At 42.1% G+C, this 25,643-nt stretch overlaps 1 protein-coding gene and 1 non-coding gene across 3 annotated transcripts; both read right to left on the reverse strand.

Annotated features, from left to right (window-relative positions):
* Positions 1-1,297: 1,297 nt before the first annotated feature.
* On the reverse strand, positions 1,298-10,031 carry SLC25A3 (solute carrier family 25 member 3). 2 transcript variants are annotated; one of them, XM_070454130.1, is made up of 8 exons: positions 9,923-10,031; positions 9,527-9,683; positions 8,103-8,227; positions 6,408-6,587; positions 5,471-5,652; positions 4,823-4,995; positions 4,288-4,398; positions 1,298-4,207 (listed from the first exon to the last, which is right to left on the reverse strand). In XM_070454130.1, exons 2-8 carry the CDS (start codon positions 9,681-9,683, stop codon positions 4,047-4,049), a joined length of 1,089 nt encoding a protein of 362 aa, XP_070310231.1. In that variant the 5' UTR covers positions 9,923-10,031; the 3' UTR covers positions 1,298-4,046. The 2 variants fall into 2 exon arrangements, with proteins under 2 accessions (XP_070310231.1, XP_070310230.1); XM_070454129.1 differs by having other exon boundaries at positions 9,527-9,687.
* LOC139030713 (small nucleolar RNA SNORA53) lies at positions 5,068-5,315 on the reverse strand. The gene has a single exon (XR_011483121.1). It is a non-coding gene; the product is annotated as a small nucleolar RNA SNORA53 (small nucleolar RNA).
* Positions 10,032-25,643: the final 15,612 nt, after the last annotated feature.

The following is a 25,643-nucleotide window of genomic DNA, read 5'->3' on the forward strand; positions in this document are numbered from 1 at the left end:
CTTATCTGGAGAACTGTCCATCAGGATCAGGGTTGTAACATGCATTATCCATTTAGAGTCAGCAAAACCACCAATAGAAAAGTCACAACAACCAGGGAGCTGCAGGAGAAGAATCATGTAAGCCCTCCTGGGTCCTTCATGGCTTTAGGAAATAGGGAAAGGGCACCTAAAATGAGGTAGGAAAGTGGCAACTAGAGTAGGGTTTGGGAGGTGGGGGCAGCATAGTCAGAGGGCTTGCCAAGTCTCATAGAGAAGCTGCCCCGAAGCAGCGCAAGTCATGTGTGGTGTTGACATGAGCAGAAGTGACTGAAGCAAAGAAGGCAGTTCTAACATTTAAAACAGCATGACAGGTGACTTCTCTGGTGGTCCAGTGGTTAAGACCTCACCTTACAATGCAGGCGGTGAGGTTCAATCCCTGGTCCGGGAGCTAAGATCCCACATGCTTCCTGGCCTTCCTGGCCGAAAAACCAAAATGTGAAACAGAAGCAATATTCTAACAAATTCAATAAAGACTTAAAAATGGTCCACATTGAAAAATAAAACAGCATTACATTAGCATAAGAAATCCCAATCTCATCACCATACAAATAGATTACATATTATTAACTATATTCCCCACCCTACATTTCATACCCATGATTCATTTTGTAACTGGAAGTTTGTACCTCTTATTTAATCTCCCTCTTAGTTCTCTCCACTTCCTGCCAAATCCATTCCATTTGTTTACTAAGTTGTGTCCAACTCTTCTGTGACCCCAAGGACTGTAACCTGCCAGATTCCTTTGTCCATGGGATTTCCCAGAGAAGAATACTGGAGTGGGTTACCATTTCCTCCTTCAGGGGATCTTCCCAACCCAGAGGTTGAACTCCTGTCTCCTGCACTGGCAGGCAGGTTCTTTACCACTAGCGCCACCTGGGAAGCCCTTCAGTATAGCCAACCTGACTTGCGTGCATGGCACTTTGAGTCTGTAAAAACCACTCATGAAAACCTTAGTTGCTTTCTCGGAAATTCAAGTCACCTAAGATACATGAACCATGTTAATGGTGAGATCAGCATCTATGACTTCTGAGGATGTGAAGTCAGGGCTGCCATGCAAAAGAGAAAATGATTCAACAGATAATACATGAGATAAGAGCTGTTAGGAGTAGTTAGTTACTAAGACATCTCATTTGATATTTCAGGAGAGGCACTAGATTCATTGAAGCTTGAAATTAGTTTCTTATCCATGTTGTATCTTGGATTTTTAACAATTATTTTGTGAATTATCTTACAAATAATAAAAATATTGTGTAAAAAATACTACATAATTTAAGCTTTTTATTTTGTATTGGGGTATAGCAGATTAACAATGTTGTGGTAGTTTCAGGTGGACAGCAAAGGGACTCAGCCATACACATACATGTATCCCTTCTCCCCCAAACCCCCTCCCATCCAAGTTGGCACATAACATTGAAGATTATGTAATTTATGCTAAAGAAACAGCATATAACTCTTAATTTAGTAGGAAGACTGACTGCCATGCACCAAAATTGAATATTGTGGACACTCCCCCAAATGGTATCCACAGTTCATGAAACTTTCACAAGATACAGATTTGGTTAAACTGTAACTTCAATTTCATTGTATATATCACTGAAAGTAAGTCACTCAGTCACATCCCACTCTTTGTGACCCCATGGACCATACAGTCCATGGAATTCTCTAGGCCAGAATACTGGAGTGGGTAGCCTTTCCCTTCTCCAGGGGATCTTCCCAACCCAGGGATTAAACCCAGGTCTCCCACATTGCAGGTGGATTCTTTCCCAGCTGAGCCACAAGTATAATTCAGCAAAAATCAGACTTTCTAATAATCCAATTAAACTAGTAATCATATATACTCATTCCACTGGGTTCTACTTTGTAGAACTTAAGTTTTATTAAAACTAAATGTGGAAAAAAAACTACATGTGAGAAAAGTTATTAAAATTTCCTTATTAGAACATTTATTTTCAGCATGAATCAATTCTAAAATATAAAATAGAAACTCACGTGTGGGCCTTTTAATCGAGTTTTGATTAAACAGTCTTGCCTCACAGTAACAGCCCTGAAGTGTCTCTGAGCTATAAACAGCGAGCAATTCTTGACAGCATGAGCGCAGCACACTTTATGTCAATACCCACAAGTAAAACCTACTGCCTCGCTTGAAAATAAAAACTTGAAACCCACAAGGCTGGCAGTGGAAATCCATCTCATGGTGAAGTTTGGCGAACCACATACTCTAAATCCACAGTCCCCCTTTGGCTGGCCATGTATACCATCACACACACACAATATTCACACATATCCAATCCCACGGGCTCTTACAATGTAACTGACCCTCCTCCTAGAAAGAGGTGGAGTCAGTACACAGTGTTCCTTTTCTTTGAAGCGGGGATTTCACTTTTGTGACTTCAGGTGATCAAGATTATAGTGATCACCCTAACCACCTGCTGACCAAAGCGATCACTATCAAGGCTAAGTCCTATAAAAAAGACCCGGCTCCAGAGTCCTGAAGTTAGTCCAATTGCCCTGAAGACACCATACTGTAGATTTCAAGGAAAGGCTCAGCCAAAATAGGGAGATACTCAAAGAATCTCCCCTAGCCTAGATGTGAAAAATCCTCTGGAGAGGACTCCAGAGCTACTATCTCACTTAACTCCAGGAGAAACCCAGAAGCAGAAGGGTCCAACAGATGCACCTGAATCCCTGACCCACAAAAAGCTTGAGATCATATTGTCTCTTGCCAATATATTTCAGATGATTTGTCACACAACAGCAACTAATGCACACTGCTGACACCAACTGTCACAGCCATCATTGCTTGAGCTCAGACTGCAGCTCTACCTTTTGACAGTTTTGATCCAAATGTATAAGCATAACTCTTCCCTTTCCTCTGCAACAGGGGTAAAACAAACACCGGAACCTTAAACTAAACCAGGTGATAACATGCAGAAGTTAAACATGCAATAAGATGCACTTGTTTTCTAAACTTAGTTCACTGATCCTTATTACATGGGTTTGTAATGAGAACATTTCTCTTGCTGCTTAGACTGCTTAGTTTTTTCCTGAGGTTCCATCTGCATTATTTACACAGGGGCTACAAACTCAAGATTATTATATACAAAGGCCTCAAGGTAAAATGTAATCAGACTAGAAAACAAACTATATTATAGACTGGGTTTTACAATTCCTAGCCAAATACAAGGGGAAAGTTAGTAGTTTTATAAAAAAATCAGTTTGGGTTTAAATCAAATTTCAGATGCGTGGATATATCAAGTGCTGCTTTCTCAAGAGCATTCATCACCTGCTCCAGTTGTCAAGTAAATACCTTTGTGAAAAACTAAACTGAAAACAGCTTATGGTAAACTTTCTGTAACTTAGAAAGTCAGATTTGTGCAAGGACTAAAATAAGTTACCTAAAATACTTTCTAGCTATCAACAGGTTTGGTGTTTTAAAAACTATCATTCTACGAATTAGCCTAATTTAGATTAAATTCTTTTACAAATAAATAGGGATTAGTTAAACTGATCAGGATTTTTAAAAGTATACTGTGTTGCAAAATTTTGATTATATACTGAAATGTTTGTCAAAATATAACTACAAACGAATATTTATCCATATTCAAATTGAACAGTTAAATCGTTTTTAAAAGTTCAGGGCATGGTTTCTAAAAATGTAAGAACTCTCTCGAGTGACCAAACTTGAGACAATGACAACTTACAAATAGGGATGACAGTATTCAACCAACAGTAAATTATTTTCCTTGAGGTTTTAATGTATGCCTAATTCTTTCCACCTTAGAATTAATTCTTTAGCTTTAAAAATAATTATCAAGTCACAGACAAATCATGTACAGTTGGGTTTATTTCCACATTAAGTTTGAAACTCTTGCTTTTGACAAGAGCACTACAGTAATTATATTAGGAATAGATAACTTCCTACACTGTCAAATATATAAAAGTTCCTTCTGCATTTTCCTCAAACACTGATCAACGCGCAGATTCGGTCCATATTTGCTTTCATTTATCTACTGAGTGTACCCAAGGTTCTTCTTCAGAGACTCTGGCATCTCAGGGGTAGGAGGGCGAGGGAGCCTAAAGTAGACCTTCACAGAATCATAGATAAACCACTGTAGAGCAGTCAGAATGCCGATCATGATGATGCGGGCAAAGAGTCCCTTCCATACACCTGCATAAAACATGAAATGTAAGTGAAAAGTCTACTCCAAAGTGTTGCTCGTTCTTCAGAGGGGAGGAAACAAATCCTACCTCTAAATCCAAGTCTCTTGAGGACCTGAGAGGCACTGCTACCCTTCTCTTTATTCAACACAGACACCACGGAATCGGCAGGGTGGGAAACAATGGCACAGAAGACTCCAGCTGAAAAAGTCATGATCCATTACAGAGTCAATTAAAAACTTTCTTCACATGATAGCCAACAAGCTGTTCATGAGTAGTAAAATTTACGTTTTTTAAAAAACCGTATCTTAGAGTGAGACTGACAAATTATAAAGCAGTCTACCCTATGTAAAACAGAACTGCCCTGCAAGTTAAATTCACATTTTAACCAACACTTTCTCTTGTAAAATTTGTTCTTGGAAAAACTACAAAAAAAGGTGTAGCAGTGAAGTCAATACATTCCCAAGTTTAATTATGACATGCAAACCACAGAACAATTATTTATGAGTATATCAAACACAATGGAAAGATAAAACTTCTTTGGAATATTTTTCCCTCACAGAAGTCAATAATGGAACTGACTCTTTGTTCTTAACTTCACAAACATGTTCTAAGTAGTTCATACCTATGTAACCTGCCACAAATGTGACAACCAGCTGCTCTGGCTTTGAACATTCACTTCGGGGCTTGGGAACCACAAACTTGTACAATGCTTCAACAGTACGTTCAAAGCAGGCAAACTTCATCATGGTGTATGGTATCTGTCTCATCCAAAGAGGAGCAACCCCCTTGTAGAACCTAGGAAATCAGAAGACTTATTTTGCTCAGTCGCACATATTCATCTAGCAAGACTTTTTCATTACTAACAGAAGTGTCCGCACACCAGTCGAGTCCTGATAGTAAAAAATGGCAGCACAACTGCATGTCATTTCTATCAGAACCTAAGACTAACATGCAGGTATATTTATCTTACATGCCAATGACTCAAGCACCTTTGACTATACAACCAAAAAAGTTGCTGGATGTTTCTTTGACTGGAACTACAAGAAACCAGAAGTTTACAAGTAGAACTCAGTTCAAGATTGGCATCCACAAAGGTGGATCTAAGGAAGCATGTGTGGCCTGACCATATGCCAAGTCTTAACAGTGAACATAGATGACAGGAATTCTAACAAGGGTACTTTCCAACCCCCAAGTTGATAGTTAATGTGCTAACAAATAGTTTTCTCAAATGAGTATTTTATACTACATATTTAGGCAAATGTTTACTTACGCCTTTAAGCCTTCTTCCTTATACATTTTGGGAGCTGCATCCCTCAGAGCGTTAACATAACCTGGTTGGGTTTGAATTCGAAGCTTAGCAGCTTCCGTAGGAGCAAGAGCAATGTCAGCAAAGAATTCAGCACTGGCAGAGGCAGCCAAACACAGCGATGTGCGCCACAGATAGGCATTCTCCTAAATGAAGAAACAAGAGGAGGAACGTGAATCGCTGTTGCATTGGCTGTTCTCAATAAGAGACAGTTCCAGAAAATGGTTAAATTTCAGATATCTTAAGTGTTTCTCTATCCCATAGATAACACACAACACTGAATGCTTCTCAGTAGTCAAGTGTTTACGCTGGACTGCAAGGAGATCCAACCAGTCCATCCTAAAGGAAATCAATCCTGAATATTCACTGGAAGGACTAACGCTGAAGCTGAAGCTCCAATACTTGGCCACCTGATGCAAAGAACTGACTCATTTGAAAAGACCCTGATGCTGGGAAAGACTGAGGGCAGGAGGAGAAGGGGACGACAGACAATGAGACGGCTGGATGGCATCACCAACTCGATGGACATTAGTTTGAGCAAGCTCCGGGAACTGGTGATGGACAGGGAGGCCTGGCGTGCTGCAGTCCATGGGGTGGCAAAGAGTTGAGCAACTGGACTGAACGGAACATCAACCATAGTACACTGTGAATATTTTTAAACTCAAATCCAACTTCCTTGGAAAGCAGCACAGCATAATAAAAAGAACACTGAAATTTAATGAAACACAGTTTATCTTATCCTGTCTCTATTAAAATAGCCTTATGATTTGAAACACATTCACTCTTTCTGAGAGTACTTCTTCAGCTCTAAAACAAGGTGGATCAAACAAAGAAGGTGCTTTTTGGTCTTACGCTTAAGTTAAAAGCTTAGGACTTTCCATTTCAAAGTTAAATTATATACCTCTCCAAGCATGTTGCTGTACAAAACCTTGAAGACTTCATAAAAGCCAAATTTGCAGAGCCCCTGCAGGGAGTAGCCAATGAAGGTCGGGGCCCATCCTTTGGCCAAACCACGGAAACCATCCTCTTTGAGTGTAACTGAAAATCCATTAAAAATGCCCTTGTACTTCTGCGGGTCCACCTTTACATAAAACAGGAAGAAAGAAAAGTACATGTACCAAAGGAATAACACTTCTCACAGGTAATTTTATTAGCTTTTTTCTTTTGGTTTTTATATAATCTTTAGTAACTATACAAAGTTAGGTAAAGACAAGTTCACCCCATGTTATCCACTTAATGTCTATAATTATCTTTGTAAATGTAACTTTTTATACATTAAAGTCTAGCTTTCAGTGAGACTTAAGTCTTAACAGGTTATTAAGAGGATAAAATTCCTACAAAAATACATTAAAAAACTGACATTTTAAGAGATTTTTCCACCAACCAACTCTTCTAACCACTTAAAAATTAGTCTTAAAGCTACTTTATAAACAATATATTATGTCTACATCCCTGAAATATGCTAGTTCATTAAGTATAGTTTTGTGAACTTAAGACAGTTAAATACGAATTTAAAAGGTACATCAACATAATTCTCTTTTGACTTAAATTCATTTTGAGACACGCATAAAATGCTTTAGCAAAAGGATACTTAATGTTCACTCTATTAACTAACAGGGGTAAAAATCTTATCTATTTCTGCCAGTACTATAAGGGCTGGTATACATACATCACCTTCCTCTCCCTGCTAATATTTCACCCTCCTTTCTCTTTTAGGTTAAGCAGACTTCTAATCCTGTTTGGGACAAATAAATTTTTGATATTTGATTATTTTTGTTTCAATAATCCTAATTAAGACATTTTAATTGTAAAAGAAAACCTTTCATTTAAGTATGCAAGAAGCTTTGCCCACAAATTTTAAATACTCAAACACTGTCTTTTTTTAAAGTCTACAGTGTTCTCTGCCTTGATCTTATCAATAAATAAGAGACATGAGGTCACATCATACAATATGCAAAGAATGACAGCCTGCTCTGACACGTACCTGCTTATAAAATGCTATTTGGACGTAACTGCTTGTAAAATGCTATTTGGAGCATAAAAATCAGCAGGCCTTGAAGAACTCTAGGCAGAATTAAGCCCAGCAGCAAAAAAGAAACAAACAAACAAACACAGCCTTATCTGAAAAAAGGTATTTCTTGGATTTAAAACACTGAAGTAAAAATCTTACTGAGTAAAAGAAACTTGAGTTTGGTCTCCTACTAAAATTTCTGGCAGTTGTAATATCTTCAAATTCTTCTCACTTGTGAAATCCTTTAATATTATTTGGAATTAAGTCATAGACAAAAGAGATGTTCAATGTTGTCATCTCAATACAAACCTGGATACGGCATTTCACTAAATCCAGAGGAACAACAGCAGTGTGTCAGACCACAACTTAAGACCCCACCAAAGCCACACAGTGCATAAAACATCATGGAGCCATATTCACAACTGTACTCTGTAATAAGACAAGACACACCATGCATTTTAATATAATACTCATGTTACTGGTTATCAACTTACCTCCTGGACAGTTAGGTTTCCACACAGCTTGTTAGTAGATAACAGCCATGCTTCAACAATGTTTTATTTAGTCCAACATGCAAAAACAAACCTGCATCCTGCATTTAACCAGATCTAGAGGAACCAATGCTGTATGTGTTGTGCCACAGCTAATAATTCCTCCAAGTCCACAAAGGATAAAGAATCTGCCAGATCCATAGGCACAGCTATACTGCTCTGTTTGATTGAAAAAAAAAAATCAAATAAGTATTTCTTCAGAGATGACTAAGGCCATGGGAATACAAGAGAACCTACATTTCCTTGTGAAAAAGTACTGTCACAACTTAACAGCTCTGGCCACGGTTTACAAGTAAACAAAGATAATCTTCCACCTGGTGTGAACATGAAATCCACTACCAAAATCAAAACAATCATTTAAAGATTATGAAGGTTCTTATCTGTGAGATACTACCCCTCTTTCATTATGCCATATTAATTTCAAAGAAAGTTTTCTACATCGTTAATAGCTCTTCCAATTAAAACCAAACTTCAGATTATTAATGGCTGATAACACATATCTGAGGTACAAATCAAACTCAAATTGTGTAAAAGCTTGCAAACCTCTTACCCCAACCACCAACCAATACTATTCCCACTTATAGATTCCCATAGTGTAAAACTAGATAAGCAAATTTCTGCAGTCAAATATTTACTACACAAATGACCACAGATTTAACTTTCTAAATTGAAGGACCGATTGATCATGTAAGGTTTTTTACCCACATTAAAGACAGAACAGAAAGGCATACATGATTTTTTAAAATCTTTATACAGTTTACAAGTACAAGGTAGGTAACATTTTCAGTACTCTTCCTGCAATTTGATTTTCAAGTTTCTCTGTAAATACACTCCACTGGGATTTAAAACACAAAGGATTAAAATAAAGTTGTGTCTAAACATCAAGAAAACCGAAAGAGACGATCAAAGGTATTCCTATCAACTACTATCTCCTTTCTATGGTCTCTCTGGCAGCGTTAAAAAAGACCCAGTTATCTCACATAGCTTGTGTCAATTAGTATTAGACCCCGGGGAACACCTATGGGAGGGAATAAAGGAACAACTAAGGGAGGGAGTATATTTAAGAAAATTAAAGCAAAATCAAAGAACAGGTAATACAGTTAGAACTACTGCGGCCAGGAGTTAGGAAGGCTTTACCCAACACTTAGTCGGCTGACCAAGCGGGCTCACCGCGGAAAAGATAAGGAGCTAGTCACGGCCTCTATGCCTCTAGGCGATCGAGGACGTGGAGGTCACGGAGGGAGCAGAGCCTAGGCCCTTCCACGCCCTTGAGGGAAGGCCAAGGATCCGACACCCGGCTGAGGGCGGAAGGGGCTGACATCCTCGGACAAAGCAACTGGGCGCCGTCCTGAAGGGCTGAACGCGTCCTTCCCTGTCCTCCAGGCTGGGCCAGGCCACGAAGGCCGAGGGGGCCACAAGCGGACCTCCCGACCGTATCGGAACAGGGTCTGACCTCACCTTCTACCGCGGCGGCTGCCAGGTTGCGGGAGCGGCGGGGTGGGCCTGGGGGCCCGGCGGGGTCGCTGCGGGGGCCCGCGAGACCATCGTGCACCAACTGCAGGTGGGGCGCGTTGAAGGGGTTCGCCCGCGCCAGGTGCACCACGGACGAGTACATCTTTCTAGGAGAAGAGGAAGCGGTTTAAGAGGAAAGGCAGAGAGGGCTGGTAGGCCCGCCAAAGTCACCTGCACCCTGGGAACCTCTACACGGGCCTTGCCTCTTCCCGTCTCCGCGCCCTTGAAGAGGTCACAGCGGCCTCCCCAAAGAAGGAAGTTCACCGGGCCCACAGCCAAAGCAGCACCCCACCCCGGCTCCGCTCCCTGCACCCACAGCGGGGAAGGCCAAACCACACTCACTCCCTAAGATGGCGAACACACAGCCGGCCTCACGGAAAGGCTGCAGCTCACAGAGGCCGAACGTCCTCCGGGCCTTTAGATCTGTGCCCTTCGCGCGTCGTCAGCGCGACGCACATAGAGCGTCACTACCGGCAGATAGCACCCATTGGCGGAGAAGAACGCAGAGGCCTAACGTCATCGCGTTCGCCTAGCAACCGTATCCCCGCCCCACTCGCCCCAGCCCTTCCGCCCCGGCTTCCGCGCAGGAGGATTCATTCTGCGCTTGCGCGCATTCCGGGCAGGGTTTTCGAGCTGTGTGGGTTCGTGCTTGTGACCTTCTCTTTTTGTCTCTTCACCTTCAAATGTCTCTCTTAGAATCCCGGCTGCCGTTCTTTTCATTTAAATGAGTCCCAGTATAGTAGTTACTTAAAAAAGAAATGCGGATACATGATGATATATTATTTCGGTGTTGGAATGTCACTACAGTATTTTGTGCCACAACTTCTGCCATTACGGTACTTTTTTTTTTTTTTTTAAGTTGCATCCATTGACATTACACATAGACTTTCTGCATTTCCCATCAGACTTTAGAAGAGTATTTTAAAAGGAAACGTGTAATAAGAATTCTTAAGACTGCTTGCTGCCTCATTACAATAGTTTATATAACATATAATAGCACTGGGACTTTTCAGGTGGCAAGTGGTAAATGCTTGCCAATGAAGGAGACCTAAGAGACTTAGGTTCTATCCCTGGGTAGGGATGATCTTAAGACATGCCCTGGAGGAGAGCATGGCAGCCCACTCCGGTATTCTTGCCTGGAGAATCCCATGGATGGAGGAGCCTCCAGGGCTATAGTCGGTAGTGTTGCAAAGAGTCCAACTGGAGTGAAGCGACGTAGCACGCAAGCACGCACATGATAGCGTTAAATAAATTATTTTTAACAAGTCGGAGTTCGAGGGTGAACTAGAGTGAAAGTGACTGGCAGCAGATTTTGTATGTCTAATAAATTTAGAAAATCTTCGTTAGCTTTATTTAAACGAAGACCTACTTTAATTAAGAAGAATTCAGTAGAGGTCAAACCCCCGTTAGAATTCTGGCTCTCACATTTCCCTGCTGCTAAGTCGCTTCAGTCGTGTCCGGCTCTGTGTGACCGCATAGACAGCAGCCCAGCAGGCTCCCCCGTCCCTGGGATTCTCCAGGCAAGAATACTGGAGTGGGTTGCCATTTCCTTCTCCAATGCATGAAAGTGAAAAATGAAAGTGAAGCCTCTCAGTCGTGTCCGACTCTTAGCGACCCCATGGACTGCAGCCTACCAGGCTCCTCCGTCCATGGAATTTTCCAGGCAAGAGTACTGGAGTGGGGTGCCATAGCTATTGTTAAAGTAACTTTGGGAATTTACTTCATCTCTGTGCACCTGTGTGTTAAACGGTAGAAGCAGAGCTGGCCTCATGGGCTTGTTACCTGTACAGTTATACAGGACCTATGCTTGGTTTAATTTCTGTTGTCACCGTTTTGAAATTCTTAATGAACAAGAGACCCTGTGTTTTTCATTTTGCACTGGGTCCTGCAGATTATGTAACTGGTCCTGGATAGGAGTAATACCTTTCTTGCAGAGTTTGTGAAAACTCAGTGAGATAATATCTTTTTTTTTTCTTCCGTTTTTGTTTGATTGAATGGACCTGAAAAATTAAGCTAAGTCATGTATACTAATGGTAGCAATATTGACTAAAACTCCATTCCTATATAAGCATGCAAGATTTTTATAGAAAACTAGCATTACTATATTAGAAAATTATTTACTGTTAGCATCCTAAGAAAAAAACTGGACAAACCTTTCAAAAGCAGATATCAGGGGCTTCATTCTTGTCAGTTTCCCATCCTTTGACTAGCTGCTGCTGCTGCTGCTAGGTCGCGTCAGTCGTGTCCGGCCCTGTGCGACCCTATAGACGGCAGCCCACCAGGCTCCTCTGCCCCTGGGTTTCCAGGCAAGAACACTGGAGTGGGTTGCCATTTCCTTCTCCATCGTTTGACTAGAGTTCAATAATAATTTTGGTGAGATCAATATTTAGAGTTCACATTTTTATGACTATTATTTATAGTAAGCGATGGTGAATGGTATGATTATATTTCCAATATTGAATGATTTATTATCCTCCAGAGGTAATAATTGCCACCTTTGACATGTATTTGGGTTTCCAATCACTCATCACTAATTCAAAATCTGCTGTATTAGTTTGCTCAGTTCAGTTTAGTCGCTCAGTCGTGTCTGACTCTTGTGACCCCATGAATCGAGGCATGCCAGGCCTCCCTGTCCATCACAAACTCCCAGAGTTAACTCAAACTCATGTCCATTGAGTCGGTGATGCCATCCAGCCATCTCATCCTCTGTCGTCCCCTTCTCCTCCTGCCCCCAATCCCTCCCAGCATCAGGGTCTTTTCAAATGAATAAACTCTTTGAATCAGGTGGCCAAAGTATTGGAGTTTCAGCCCCAGCATCAGTCCTTTCAATGAACACCCAGGACTTATCTCCTTCAGGATGGACTGGTTGGATCTCCTTGCAGTCCAAGGGATTCTCAAGAGTCTTCTCCAACACCATAGTTTAAAAGCATCAATTTCGGCACTGAGCTTTCTTCACAGTCCAACTCTCACATCCATACATGACCACTGGAAAAACCATTAGTTTGCTAGAAGCTATCATAACAAAGTACCTCAGACTGCATGGTTTAAGCAAAAGAAACTTCTGTTCTCATAGTTCTCAGTGAAACAATTTGTAAAAGTGAGGATTTTTAGCCAAGGAGCAGAGTTGGGATGAGTGGGGTGTCAGTGGATGAGACATTGCTAAGAGGTTAGGGTAATTCTTGCTAAACTGATGTAACAGGATTCTTGAAGAAGGCAGGCCAAAGTTATCAGATATCACTTGAGAGATGAGGAATTTGATTAGGTATTGAGGATAATCAGTTACCAAGTTTGGGAGATTCTAGCTAAATCAATTTGCAGAATTCTTGCTATACTTGGGCTTCTTATGATTATGCCCAAGGATGGGCTTAGTGGAAAAAGGGCTCAGAGTGGCATAACTAAGTTGGGTCAAGGAGAGAGTTCATCAGTGCCTTCCTGTAGTATACCAAGGCAGTCTGGCATTTTAATTTTATTTCATATAGGCCACCATTGGATTAAAATTTCAGCCAAACTGTTTGCAGACACTCTCAGCAGGTTGAGCTAAAACAATGCGCTGGGATATGGTCTTTACTGTATTCATATCAATTAACTTGGCTTGGTCTACCATTATATTCCTTCCCTTTTATTTTAGTTATTGCTACTGATCAAATTTCCTCAAAATTTAAAGACATGGAACAACAAACACTCTCAGCTCATGCTTTCTGAGGGCCAGGAACCTGGATGTGGCTTAACCGTGTGGCCTGACTCAGGGACTGTCATGGGGTTGTAGGCAAGCTTCTGACTGGCACTGTGGTGTCTGAAGACTTGATCTGGGCTGGAGGATCTGCTTCCAAGATCACAAACTTGATTGCTGGCAGGACACTTCAGTTCCTCATCACGGGGGCCTCTAGATAGCGCTGCTCGTGACGTGGCTTTCCCAGAGTGAGTAATTCAAAAAAGAAAGAGCAACAGAAGCTGCGGTGTCCTTTATATCTAGTCTCAGAAGTGACGCAGCATCACTTCTGTATTTTATTGGTCACGCAGATGAAAACATGTGGGAAGAGAGGTGGGGATCATTGGTTAACTACTTAGTTAACCTCTAGTACACATCCAACCAAACATGCTTAGCCTTCATCCCCAGGCATGCTGCCCAGGTTTCTGTTAACATAAATCTTGTCCTCTTTTTGTCTTACCTGCTAGGCTCTCCTGCATCAAGGTCTAGAAGCAGTGGGAGGTGTTGCCAGTTGCTTTTGAGAACGCCTAACACACTCTACAAGGCAACTATCTCAGGGAAGTCTATTACAATTTTTTCAGGTAAGGAGCAACTAGGCTGCACAGGTAAGGGAGAAAGGGCTATTTCTACTAGCAAAGGAGGCTCAACAGGATTTAGAGGTTCATGATCCCAGTGTCATCTGAATCTTCTCGTGTGTTCCCATTCACACTACTCAAAAACAAAACAAACAAACAAGCAAAAACCTTGTTTTAACACGAGGCCCGCAAGATAGGAAATTCAGTTGCGTTGTAATTCAGGATTAGGTTTTAGGTTTGGTTTGGTTTTTAGAGATTACGGGCTTCCCTTGTGGCTCAGCTGGTAAAGACTCCACCTGCAATGTGGGAGACCTGGGTTCAATCCCTGGGTTGGGAAGATCCCCTGGGGAAGGGAATGGCTACCCACTCCACTCTAGTATTCTGGCCTGGAGAATGGCATGGACTCTATAGTCCATGGGTTTGAAAAGCATTGGACACAACTGAGCGATTTTCACTTTCACATTTAGAAGTGCATATAGGAAGGCAGTCATATATGTTTTCTGGTCGTTTTTCTCATCTTGAACTGAGAGTTTAAAACCCTAAATTCATCATTTCCTTTCCCCTAATTATCCAACATAGTTAGGAAAAGAAACAACCCCACTGTAGTCCTTATTTTCACTTAAATATTCTCTGGAAGCATCTACTTGGTCACCCAAAGCTTTACCTTATTTAGCCATTTTGCTAATGATGTCCACAGATCATAATTTAAGAATTTTTTTTTTTGCTAATGCATGTCATGAACAACAATGTCACAATTATGACAACTGGTTACCAATACCTTTAAATGCAATAAGACCAGATAAGTCAGAACAAATTCAGAGAAACCCATTCTTTTCTTTTTTTTGGCTGTGCTATGGGGCTTGTGAGATCTTAGTTCCCCAACCAGAAATTGAATCCAGGACCATAGCAGTAAAAGTGATGAGTCCTAACCACTGGACCACCAGGAAATTTCCAAGAAATCCATTTAAGGTTTGGTTCTCCTGGAATTGCTTCCAATCCTACTGTCTGATATAGAGTTTGATCAGAGAAGCATAGGCACTATGAGTCATACGGAATAAAAGATTTATTTGGGGGATTATACCTTATGAAATTAGGGGATCTGGAGAAGAATTTGCCTCTATATCTGAGGTTGGACCTGAAATTACTGTAAATTGGTAGGACTTACAGCCAGACAGGAAAGCTGGATGTGAAGTGGGAGTGAGTAGGGACAAACTAGAACCCACAAAGTCAAACGAGACCGTAAGTCTGTCTTATCATCTTACCATGCAGGTTCCTACAGGAGCCATGGTGCAGGTGCTCATGGGAGCCGTGGTGCAAGTGCTCATGGGAGCCGTGGTGCAAGTGCTCATGGGAGCCACAGTGCTGCTATGCATCTGGCCCAGGACTCAAGAGAAACCAGGGAAGGTCCAGGAGTTCTGTGAAGGAGCTCCATACCTGGCTTCTGCCCCAATCTAGGGTGAGCCAGCTAATCGGCAACAATGAGCACTCGCGGCCACAGCACCTTTGGAGTGTGATGACTGCTGCTTCCCTTCTGCCTTTGGAATCTTGCACAAATTTCCCTTGTGACCAGTCCTAACTCAGGCTCACACTGGGAGATAAACAGTTAAACTTTGAGATACTAGAGAGAAAGAAGGTTCAAAGAGAACTTTGCCACATTTGAGAAATTTAGAGCTAAAAGTCAAGTTTGCTTTTATAGATTTGATGATCGTCTCTGTCATGGGGAATCACCAGAAAGGCTTTAAATAATTCCTAGCACAGTCATGTAATAAAAAGATATAAAAAATTATGCAAGGAAGACAGAAGTCAATTTTCATATCCACCCTGAGGAAAAAAGGATGATGACATCCACTTGTTTATTGTTTTTTTTTTTTGAAATCTTGTTTTTTGGTAGGTTTTACTTTTTCATATCTTTGTGTGACTTCATAAACAGAGTAGAGAGAAGTTTGTCTCTTTATATCTAAAATAAGTTAAAATAGGCTTTACTTTTGAGGCTGTAATTTCCATTCTGGAAAGTTTTAAAATCCCTCTTTGAAATGGCATCCTTGGTTGAGCCTAAATTACCTTGGCTGTAAAACTAGCTGTGAGCTCTACCATAGCGCACCCCAAGAAAGCAGACCCAGCCCTAAGGCCTAGGCTTAGACTCTAAAAAATTTTTTTTAATTTATTTTAATTTTTTGGCTGTGCTGGGTCTTTGTTGCTGCAAAGGCTCCTCTCTAGCTGTGGAGAGCAGGGTCTGCTCTCTAGTTGCGATGAACAGGCTTCTCCTTGTGGTGGCCTCTCTTGTTAGGAAGCATGGGCTTTAGGGTGTGCGGGTTTCCGTAGTTGCGGCACGTGGACTCAGGAGTTGCGGCTCTCCAGCTCTGGAGCTCAGGCTCAGTAGTTGGGGCACATGGGCTTAGTTGCTCGGTGGCATGTGGGAAGTCTTCCCGGATCAGGACCAATCTGTGTTTCCTGCATTGGCAGGTGGATTCTTTACCACTGAGCCACCAGGAAAGAGCTCCCCCCCCGCCCAAGGCTTAGACTCTTGAAGTGACCCATGTTTGTGTGTGGAGCTGAACACAGTGAAAGTTACAGCTGTATATTCAGAGATGTTATATTTTATAGGAAATAAAAGGCAGGTGAATCCTTTTACCCAGTCTTTATCACTTGATATCTTGAAATTTCCTTTTTTCTGCAATTAAAAGCATAAAATATGCTTTGGTCCAGAGAGGAGAGGCATACCTAGGTATGGCAGACCTAAAACAGTCCACATGGAGGGTGCACACCCATGTGGCGCTCTAATCACTCAGTGGCTGCAGTTCATCACCGGGACAGACTCTATGTGAGGCTTGGTTATCACAAATTCAGTTCAGTTGTCACTCAGTCGTGTCTGACTCTTTGCGACCCCATGAATGGCAGCACGCCAGGCTTCCCTGTCCATCACCAACTCCCAGAGCTTGCTCAAACTCATACCCATCGAGTCGGTGATGCCATCCAGCCATGTCATACCCTGTCGTCCCCTTCTCCTGCCTTCAATCTTGCCCAGCATCAGGGTCTTTTCTAAGTTGTCAGTTCTTTGCATCATGTGGCCAAAGTATTGAAGTTTCAGCTTCAGCATCAGTCCTTCCAATGAACACCCAGGACTGATCTCCTTCAGGATGGACTGGTTGGATCTCCTTGCTGTCCAAGGGACTCTCAAGAGTCTTCTCCAACACCACAGTTCGAAAGCATCAGTTCTTCAGCACTCAGCTTTCTTTATAGTCCAACTCTCACATCCTTACATGACTACTGGAAAAAAACATAGCCTTGACTAGACAGACCTTTGTTGACAAAGAAATGTCTCTGCTTTTTAATATGCTATCTAGGTTGGTCATATCACAAATTAGAGTTTCCCAAATCTGGTTTCTCTTCTATGCACCTGGGGAGCTTTTAAAACACAGATGTTCTCAGATCTCAAAAGATTCTGCTTTAATAAGTCTGATGAAGAGTCCTAGAAGCTGCCATATTTTATAAGGTTCCAAGGTTATTCTTAAAATAGCCAGGTGTAGGGACTGCTGATCTAAGAAATTCAAAGATAGGCGAGAGCCTTTGAAATGGGCCTGCCCCAGCAGTGACAGCATCTTGAATTATCTCGTTTGCCACGGTTGTAAAGTGCTCAGTTACTGGAAAGGACTCTGCTGAGCTGGTCTGCTCCAGAATGACTGTTGACTTTGGTCTCCCACATGGAGGAGCAAGGTGCACGGCTGCAGGGCACACCATCAGTGCCCCATTCAAACTCAGGGCACCTTCAGTAAGAGACGTACGAAAGAGACGAGAGTATCGGCTGCGTAAATACGGACGCAGCCACGTGCTTGGTGACATGCAGGAAATTTTAGAGAGAAATGTATGTGTCTGAAGAACAGCAAGTGTGAAAATTAATGAAAATAAAATGAAGGGACTACGCAGTTCCCTGGAGCCCTGCTGGTTGGGATTCCAGGATTCCACTGCCATGGCCCAGGTTCAGTCCAGGGTCAAGGAACAGATCCTGCAAGCCAAATAAAAAAGAAGGAACTGAGCCCTACTAAGAGGAATAGAAATAGTTTTGTTTATCCTTAGATGGTACAGACTATATCTAACACCTAGATTTATTTTTTTTTCCATTTATTTTTATTAGTTGGAGGCTAATTACTTTACATCATTACAGTAGTTTTTGTCATACATTGAAATGGATTAGCCATGGATTTACATGTATTCCCCATCCCAGTCCCCCCTCCCACCTCCCTCTCCACCCGATCCCTCTGGGTCTTCCCAGTGCACCAGGCCCGAGCACTTGTCTCATGTATCCAACCTGGGCTGGTGATCTGTTTAACCCTAGATAATATACATGTTTCAATGCTAACACCTAGATTTAAATGTAGTTTTATCACAGTTCAAGTCTCACGCCGCTCGGGATGCTTTTCCTGTAGCAACTAAGAGGCCTACTCACAAAAAGATGAAGTACATGCTCAGGGCTCAGTCATGTCTGACCCTTTGTGACCCCCTGGACCGTAGCCCGCCAGGTTCCTCTGTCCGTGGGATGCTCCAGGCAAGGATACTGGAGTGGGTTGCCACGCCCTCCTCCAGGGGATCTTCCTGACCCAGGGATCGAACCCACATCTTCTGCAGCTCCTGCATTGGCAGGCAGATTCTTTACCACTGAGCCACTTGGGAAGCCCAAATGATAAAGAAAAGCCATCAAAATCAGGATATGACCAGTGATATAATTGGACAGTGATACTGTCCAATCTATAGGTCCTACCTAATTTTTCCAATACTGTCATTTATAGCAAGAAAAAAAATCAAAACTAACCAAGAATACCTTTTATTCTAGTCTACTATCCAGTCTACATGCATGCTGCATTTAAATTTCATGTTGCTTTAAGTTTCTTCAATTTGGAACAGTTCTTCTAACTTCCTTTGTCATTCATGCCCCTGGCATTTTAAGAGTACAGGACAGTTATTTTGGAGAATGTTCTTCAAACTGGACTTCTCTGGTATTTTCTCAGGACTGGATTTAGAGTATGCATTTAGAGCAGGAGTATCATAGGAATGATTCCTTCTTCTTTTCACAGTGTCATATCAGAAGGCGCATGATGTTGATATGTTCTGTTACTGCTGAGTGAAACTTTGATCACTTGATCAAGTTGGCTTTTGCCCAGTTTCTTTACAGTAAAGTTACTATTTTTGTCTGTAATTAATATGTAATTTGTGGGCAGATACTTTGAGACTGGGCTTCCCTGGTGTCTCAGTGGTATAGAATCCACCTGCTCATGCAGGAGACCCAGGTTTGATCCCTGTATCGGGAAGAACCCCTGGAGGAGGGCATGGCTATCCACACGAGTATTCTTGCCTGGAGAATCCCATGGACAGAGGAGCCTGGTGGGTTATAGTCCATAGGGTCGCACAGAGTTGGACACGACTGAAGCGACTTAGCACAGTACAGCGTTTGAGACTCCCTAAGTATTCTGTTCTACAACAAACATTCACCTACTAATTTTCACATTTGTCAGTGATTCTTGCTTGAATCAGTTACTATTGTGATAATTGCCAAATAGTATTTTCTAACTCCATCAGTCCTACATTTATTCTACTACTAGGAAGCTCTTTCCTTTTCCCTCTTATTTAGCTCATTTATTTGTATCAGTATGGACTAATGGATTCCCATTTTATTCAACAGATTGTAATCCAATACCAACATTATTTCTTTTAATGCTTCTCTTGTTCCAGATTTGACCAGTGAGAGCCCCTTTAAGCTGACCTGACATTTTTTTCTACAAGTCCCCACCATTTTTTTGAGCATTTTGTTACATTCTGGTGCAGCAAGAGGTTCCAGGCTCACCTTATACTTTTTCTACCCCAGCCCTGGAATCAGCCATTTCTCCGAAGAGCTTTGCTTCTGTTTACAAGAGAATAACAGAAACAAAAATCTGGGAGCAAAACATGGTTAATGTTCTGAGGTGTTTTCTCAGTGTATATACATACATATATACACATCTTCTATCAATCCATCTGTCATTGATTATCTCTTCTATCTTTTTAATTTTAATTAATTTGTTTTTTACTGTGCTTGGTCTTCATTGCCGTGCATGGGCTGCTATCTAGTTGCCTTGCTCAGGCTTCTCATTGTGGTGGCCTGTCTTGCGGAGCACGTGTTCTAGGTCGTGTGGCTCTGAAGTTGCAGCATGTGGGCTCTAGAGCTCAGGCTCAGCTGCTCCAAGAAATGTGGAATCTTCCTGGACCAAGGATAGAACTGTGTCCCCTGCACTGGCAAGGGGATTCTTAACCACTGGACCACCAGGGAAGTCTGATTGTATCTTCTTCCTTTTTAATTGCTATTCTTTGCTTCAACAGCTCATCTGGTTTATATATGTGTGTGTGTGTGTGTGTGTGTGTATAAAATTTACTTTTAATGTATTTTTGGCTGTCCTGGGTCTGTGTTGCTGCTTGGGCTTTTCTCTAGCTGCGGTGAACAGGGGTTACTCTCCAGCTGCAGCATGCAGGCTTCTCATTGCAGTGGCTTCTCTTGTTGCGAGCAGGGCTTTATGGCCTGGGGGCTCAGTAGCTGTGGCGCGCAGGCTTAGTTGCTCCGTGGCGTATGGGATCTTCCCAGATCAGGGATCGAACCTGCCGTGTCTCCTGCATTGGCAGGTGGACTCTACCACTGAACCACCAGGGAAGCCCCTGACTATATTAAAAACCCTGAGTGCACACAAATACTTACAATTCCAAGTCAGAACTCCCCAGAATTCATTCTAGCCTTTTTTTTTCTTTCCACACTTACAGTACCCTTATTTGGTTTTCATTACCTTTGATATATTGTCTCTTACTTGCTTATCCCTTTCTTTTGGAACCAATTTCTCAATCCTGCCCACTGTCTCCCTGGCATAAACCTTACAGGCCCACTGGCGCTGGTTACCTGATATGAAGAAGAGAAGCCAATAAATTAAAGAAATGAACCAATGTTTTTTAAGGAAAAGAAAAATAGACGGAGAAGAGGAAGAGGAATGGAAAACAGCTTTAGCTATCATCATTAACAAATTAACTCCGAATTTGTATCAGTATAACTCAGTAAGAGTTTACTTCTTGCATCTGTAAAGCTTAATGCTGATTGAATGCTTCTCCAGGAAGTTCTCTTCCAAGTGGTGACTCAGAGATCAAAGGTGCTTGAATCTTATGGCTCTGCCATCTCAACACATGACAGCTGCTGGTTTGGCCAAAGGACAGAGTTGCAACAAGGAAAAGGCACACCCTCTCTCAGCTGCCTCAGAATGAAAGGAAAAACATCACTTCTGCGCATGTTCCTTGATGCAGAAATAATCTCATGACTTCACCCAGATGTACAGGATTGAGAAAGGTAACAGCATACGGACATTCAGGCACTCATCGGGCATCCTGGCGGCTCAGATGGTAGAGAATCTGCCTGCAATGTGGGAAACCCAGGTTCGATCCCTGGGTCGGGAAGATCCTCTGGAGAAGGGAGCAGCAACCCACTCCAGTCTTCTTGCCCGGAGAATTCCACGGACAGAGGAGCCTGGCAGGCTACAGCCCATGGGGTCTCAAAGAGTCGGACAGGACTGAACGACTAACACATCCGATGTAGACACATTTGCACAGATTCTATTTATATCTAGATAACAAGGTAGCTTCCTGATGAATATTCTTGGAGAACAACAATGAGGAAAAAAACAAATAAACTTACTATATATAGCCCTTAGATATATACTATTAAATACAGCAGTCATCTATAAAAACGATTTCAGTTTTGGATTAGCTGACTTATGTAATTTTTTTTTTTTTCTACCACTTTATTGCTACCAACCCATCTCCCTCCACCCTCGTGCACACATGCTCAGTCATGTAACCCCATGGACTGCAGCCCACCGGGCTCCTCTGTCCATGGACTTTTCCAGGCAAGAATACTGGAGTGGGTTGCCATTTCCTTCTCCAGACTTCTGTATTTTATTTATTAACTTTTTTAAACAAAATTCACATTTTATTTAGGTTGAAGTAAACTATGCAAAATTGGTTTTCTTCACCAGAAATAACAGCAATATTCTCTATATTATTCCTAGATAAACCACAAAACACCTATTTTTGTCAATTTTTAGGTTTTGCTTGTAAATCAAGATGAGGTAGTAGATATAGTCATGGAAAAAGAAGAAAACAGAGAGGTAAGTTGTTCGTACCCATGGCCTCTGAACTTGTCTTGACCATGAAACTGAAGTGTTCAACATATATCTGCCAAAAAGCTTATGAAGATGTAGACACAACAAAGGAAGGTAAAGAGCAACAACCAGATGTGGAACAACAATGTCAGGCTCTTCCATTCAAACTTTAACAATAATTTGTTCCTTTAACTTCATTTGGTAAAGACAAAATCTAAACTGAAATCCTTGTTTGGCGGGCTCACATGTTTCTCTGACTGTCTGATTATTGGATTATCTGATTCAAAGATATGTTTTCTAGCAGTTGGTAGTAATTAGTAGTTAGCAGGATCAAGTCTCTATAACAGTCACTCCAAGTCCAAAGGCTAATATACTGTTTCCTGGTGGTCCTTGTAAGCATCTGGGTTATCAGCAGTCCAAGGGCAGAGAAACCCCAGTAAGACGGTAGGTGCTGGAGCGGCTCTGAGGAGATACCCCACTTCCAAAGGCTAAGGAGAAGCCCCAGCAAGACAGCAGGAGGGGCGAATTCATGTTTAGAATCAAACCCCATTCCCGCCAGAGACACGCAGAGGGCTCAAACAAACCTGTGCGCACCAGGACCCAGGGACCCCACAGAGGCTGAGACAGAACTGTGTTTGGGCATCTCCTGTGGAGGTCCGGGTCAGCAGTGGCCTGCCACAGGGACAAGGGCTCTGGGTGCAGCCGACGTGGGTATGGCATAAGCCCTCAGGAGGAGGTCCCCACCAAAGAGCCGCCAGAATTTACACGGGACTGGAGAATAGACTCTTGGAGGCACAAACAGAACCTTAGGCACCAGGACCCAGGAGAAAGGAGCAGTGATCCCGCAAGAGACTGACCCAGACTTGCCCGTGAGTGTCCAGGAGTCTCCGGCGGAGGTGTGGGTCGGCGGTGGCCCACTGCAGGACTGGGGCACTGAGTGTAGCCGTGCATGCATGGGATGCTTTGAAGGAGGTCACCATTATCTTCATCACCTCCACCATAGTTTGGCCCCAGGTAAATAGCAGGGAGGGAACACAGCTCCACCCATCAACAGGAAACTGGATTAATAAACTGTAGTAAAGGTGCAGCCCTGTGCTTTCCTTCCTTAATTATAACTATTTTTAAAATTTGAAATAATTTCAAATTTACAGAAAAGATGAAAGAATAGTAAAAGGGTGTACTTCATCTAGAGTTACCAGTTTTTAACATTTTGCTACAATTGCTTTAATAGATTATTTTTTGTCCATCCATCCATCTTTATAATTGGAACCATCTGGGAGTAAGCTGCAGACTTACACTTTTACATAAACACTTGAGTGCATTTCTTAAGAAGCATTATTTTCTTACACAATGACAGTAAGATGATCAAAATCAGGAAATTTAACTGTGATAATATAATCTACAATCCCCATTCAAAATCTGCCAATTATCCCAATTTCGTCCTTTAGTAATGGCTTTTTTTTTTTGGTCCACATCCAATCCAGGATGACACATTGCATTTAGGGGTCATATCTCTTTAGTTCCCTTCACTCTGTAAGTTTCTCAGTCTTTCTTCATCTTTCATGACATGGACAACTTTAAAGAGTACAGTTCAGGTATTTTGTAAGATTTCCCTCTTTGATGTTTCCTCATGATTAAAGTTGTGCATTTAGGGAAGGAAGGAGTCTAGCTGATTAACAACATTGTGAGAGTTACAGGTGAACAGCAAAGGACTCGGCCACAGATATGCATGTATCCATTCTCCCTCAACTCCCCCCACCCCGATCCAGGCTCCCATATAACACCGAGCTGAGCTCCACGTGCTATACAGTAGGTCCTTGTGGGTTATCCATTTTGAACATAGCAATATCTGCATGTTGATCCCTAACTATCCCTTCTCCTCATCCCCTCCCTCCCCCGGGCAACCGTAAGTTCATTCTCTAAGTCTACGAGTCTGCTTCTGTGTTGTAAATACATTCAATTATATAATTTCTTTTTAGATTCTGTATATAAGGGATGTCATATGATAGTTCTCCTTCTCTGTCTGACTGACTTCACTCATACGACACTCTTCAGGTCCACCCATGGTGCTGCAGATGACATGATTTCATTCTTTTTAATGGCTGAGTAATATTCCATTGTACATGCACACCACCTCTTCTTTATCCACTTCTCTGTCAATGGACACTGAGGTTGCTTTCATGTCTTGGCTGTTGGAAACACTGCTGAGTGAGCAATGGGATGCATGTATCTTTTTAGGCCGATTTTTTCTCGGAGTACACGCCCAAGAGGGGGATTGAAGGGTCACACAGCAGCGCTGGAACTTCCCAGGTGGTGCTAGTGGTAAAGGACATGCCTACCAATGCTTTTAGGAGATGTAAGAGATGCAGGTTCGATCCCTGGGTGAGGAAGATCCCCTGGAGAAGGAAATGGCAACCCACTTCAGTGTTCTTGCCTGGAGGATCTCATGGACAGATAAGCCTGGTGGGCTAAAGTCCAAGGGGTCTCAAAGAGTTGAGCATGACTGAAGTGACTTACTATGCACATACAGTAGCTCTACTTTTAGTTCTTTAAGGAACTTCATAGTGGCTGTACCAATTTGCATCCCCAACAACAGTGTAGGAAGGTTCCCTTCTCGTGAGAGGAGATACTTTTGAGACTATGTCAATACACTGTTTCTGAAAAATCTCATACCAACTCATTTTCACATCCATTGATGATTCTTGCCTGAGTCAAAGACGACTACAATAGTCAAAAATGGTAATTTTTAAAGTTCTTTTCCCTTCTACATTTTTTAGTTGACTATTCTACTCTAAGAGTGAGCTTCCCTTTTTAAAAAATTTATTTACTATTGATATAGACTCTGGATTCTGGGTTATAATACATAATGGTTATTTTGATGTTCAAATTATCCTGGTGAGAGCCCCTTCAGGCTGACTTCTTGTTCTTTTAAAATGTCCCATCATGTTTTGCACACATCCTTCAGTTCAGTTCAGTTCAGTTCAGTTCAGTCGCTCAGTCGTGTCCAACTCTTTGCAAACCCATGAATCACAGCACACCAGGCCTCCCTGTCCATCACCAACTCCCAGAGTTTACTCAAACTCATGTCCATTGAGTTGGTGATGCCATCCAGCCATCTCATCCTTTGTTGTCACCTTCTCCTCCTGCCCCCAATCCCTCCCAGCATCAGGGTCTTTTCCAATGAGTCAACTCTTTGCATCAGGTGGCCAAAGTATTAGAGTTTCAGCTTCAGCATCAGTTCTTCCAATGAACACCCAGGACTGATCTCCTTTAGGATGGACTGGTTGGATCTCCTTTAGGATGGACTGGTTGGATCTCCTTGCAGTCCAAGAGACTCTCAAGAGTCTTCTCCAACACCACAGTTCAAAAGCATCAATTTTTCAGTGCTCAACTTTCTTCACAGTCCAACTCTCACATCCAACAAGACCACTGGAAAAACCACAGCCTTGACTAGATGACCTTTGTTGGCAAAGTAATGTCTCTGCTTTTTAATATGCTATCCAGGTTGGTCATGACTTTCCTTCCAAGGAGTAAGCATCTTTTAATTTCATGGCTGCAGTCACCATCTGCAGTGATTTTGGAGCCCCAAGAAATAAAGTCTGATACTGTTTCCACTG

The sequence above is a fragment of the Odocoileus virginianus genome, chromosome 23 (assembly GCF_023699985.2).
Source record: "Odocoileus virginianus isolate 20LAN1187 ecotype Illinois chromosome 23, Ovbor_1.2, whole genome shotgun sequence".
NCBI classification, from domain to species: Eukaryota; Metazoa; Chordata; class Mammalia; order Artiodactyla; family Cervidae; genus Odocoileus; species Odocoileus virginianus.

Coding starts and splice junctions, on each gene's coding strand:
- SLC25A3 (XM_070454130.1), bottom strand. CDS start 9,683: ATGTACTCGTCCGTGGTGCACCTGGCGCGGGCGAACCCCTTCAACGCG. Junction 6,588..8,102: donor TGGTTAAATGCAGGATGCAG/GTTTGTTTTTGC, acceptor TTTTATGTAAAG/GTGGACCCGCAGAAGTACAA. Junction 4,399..4,822: donor ATTTGTGGCAGGTTACATAG/GTATGAACTACT, acceptor TGACTTTTTCAG/CTGGAGTCTTCTGTGCCATT.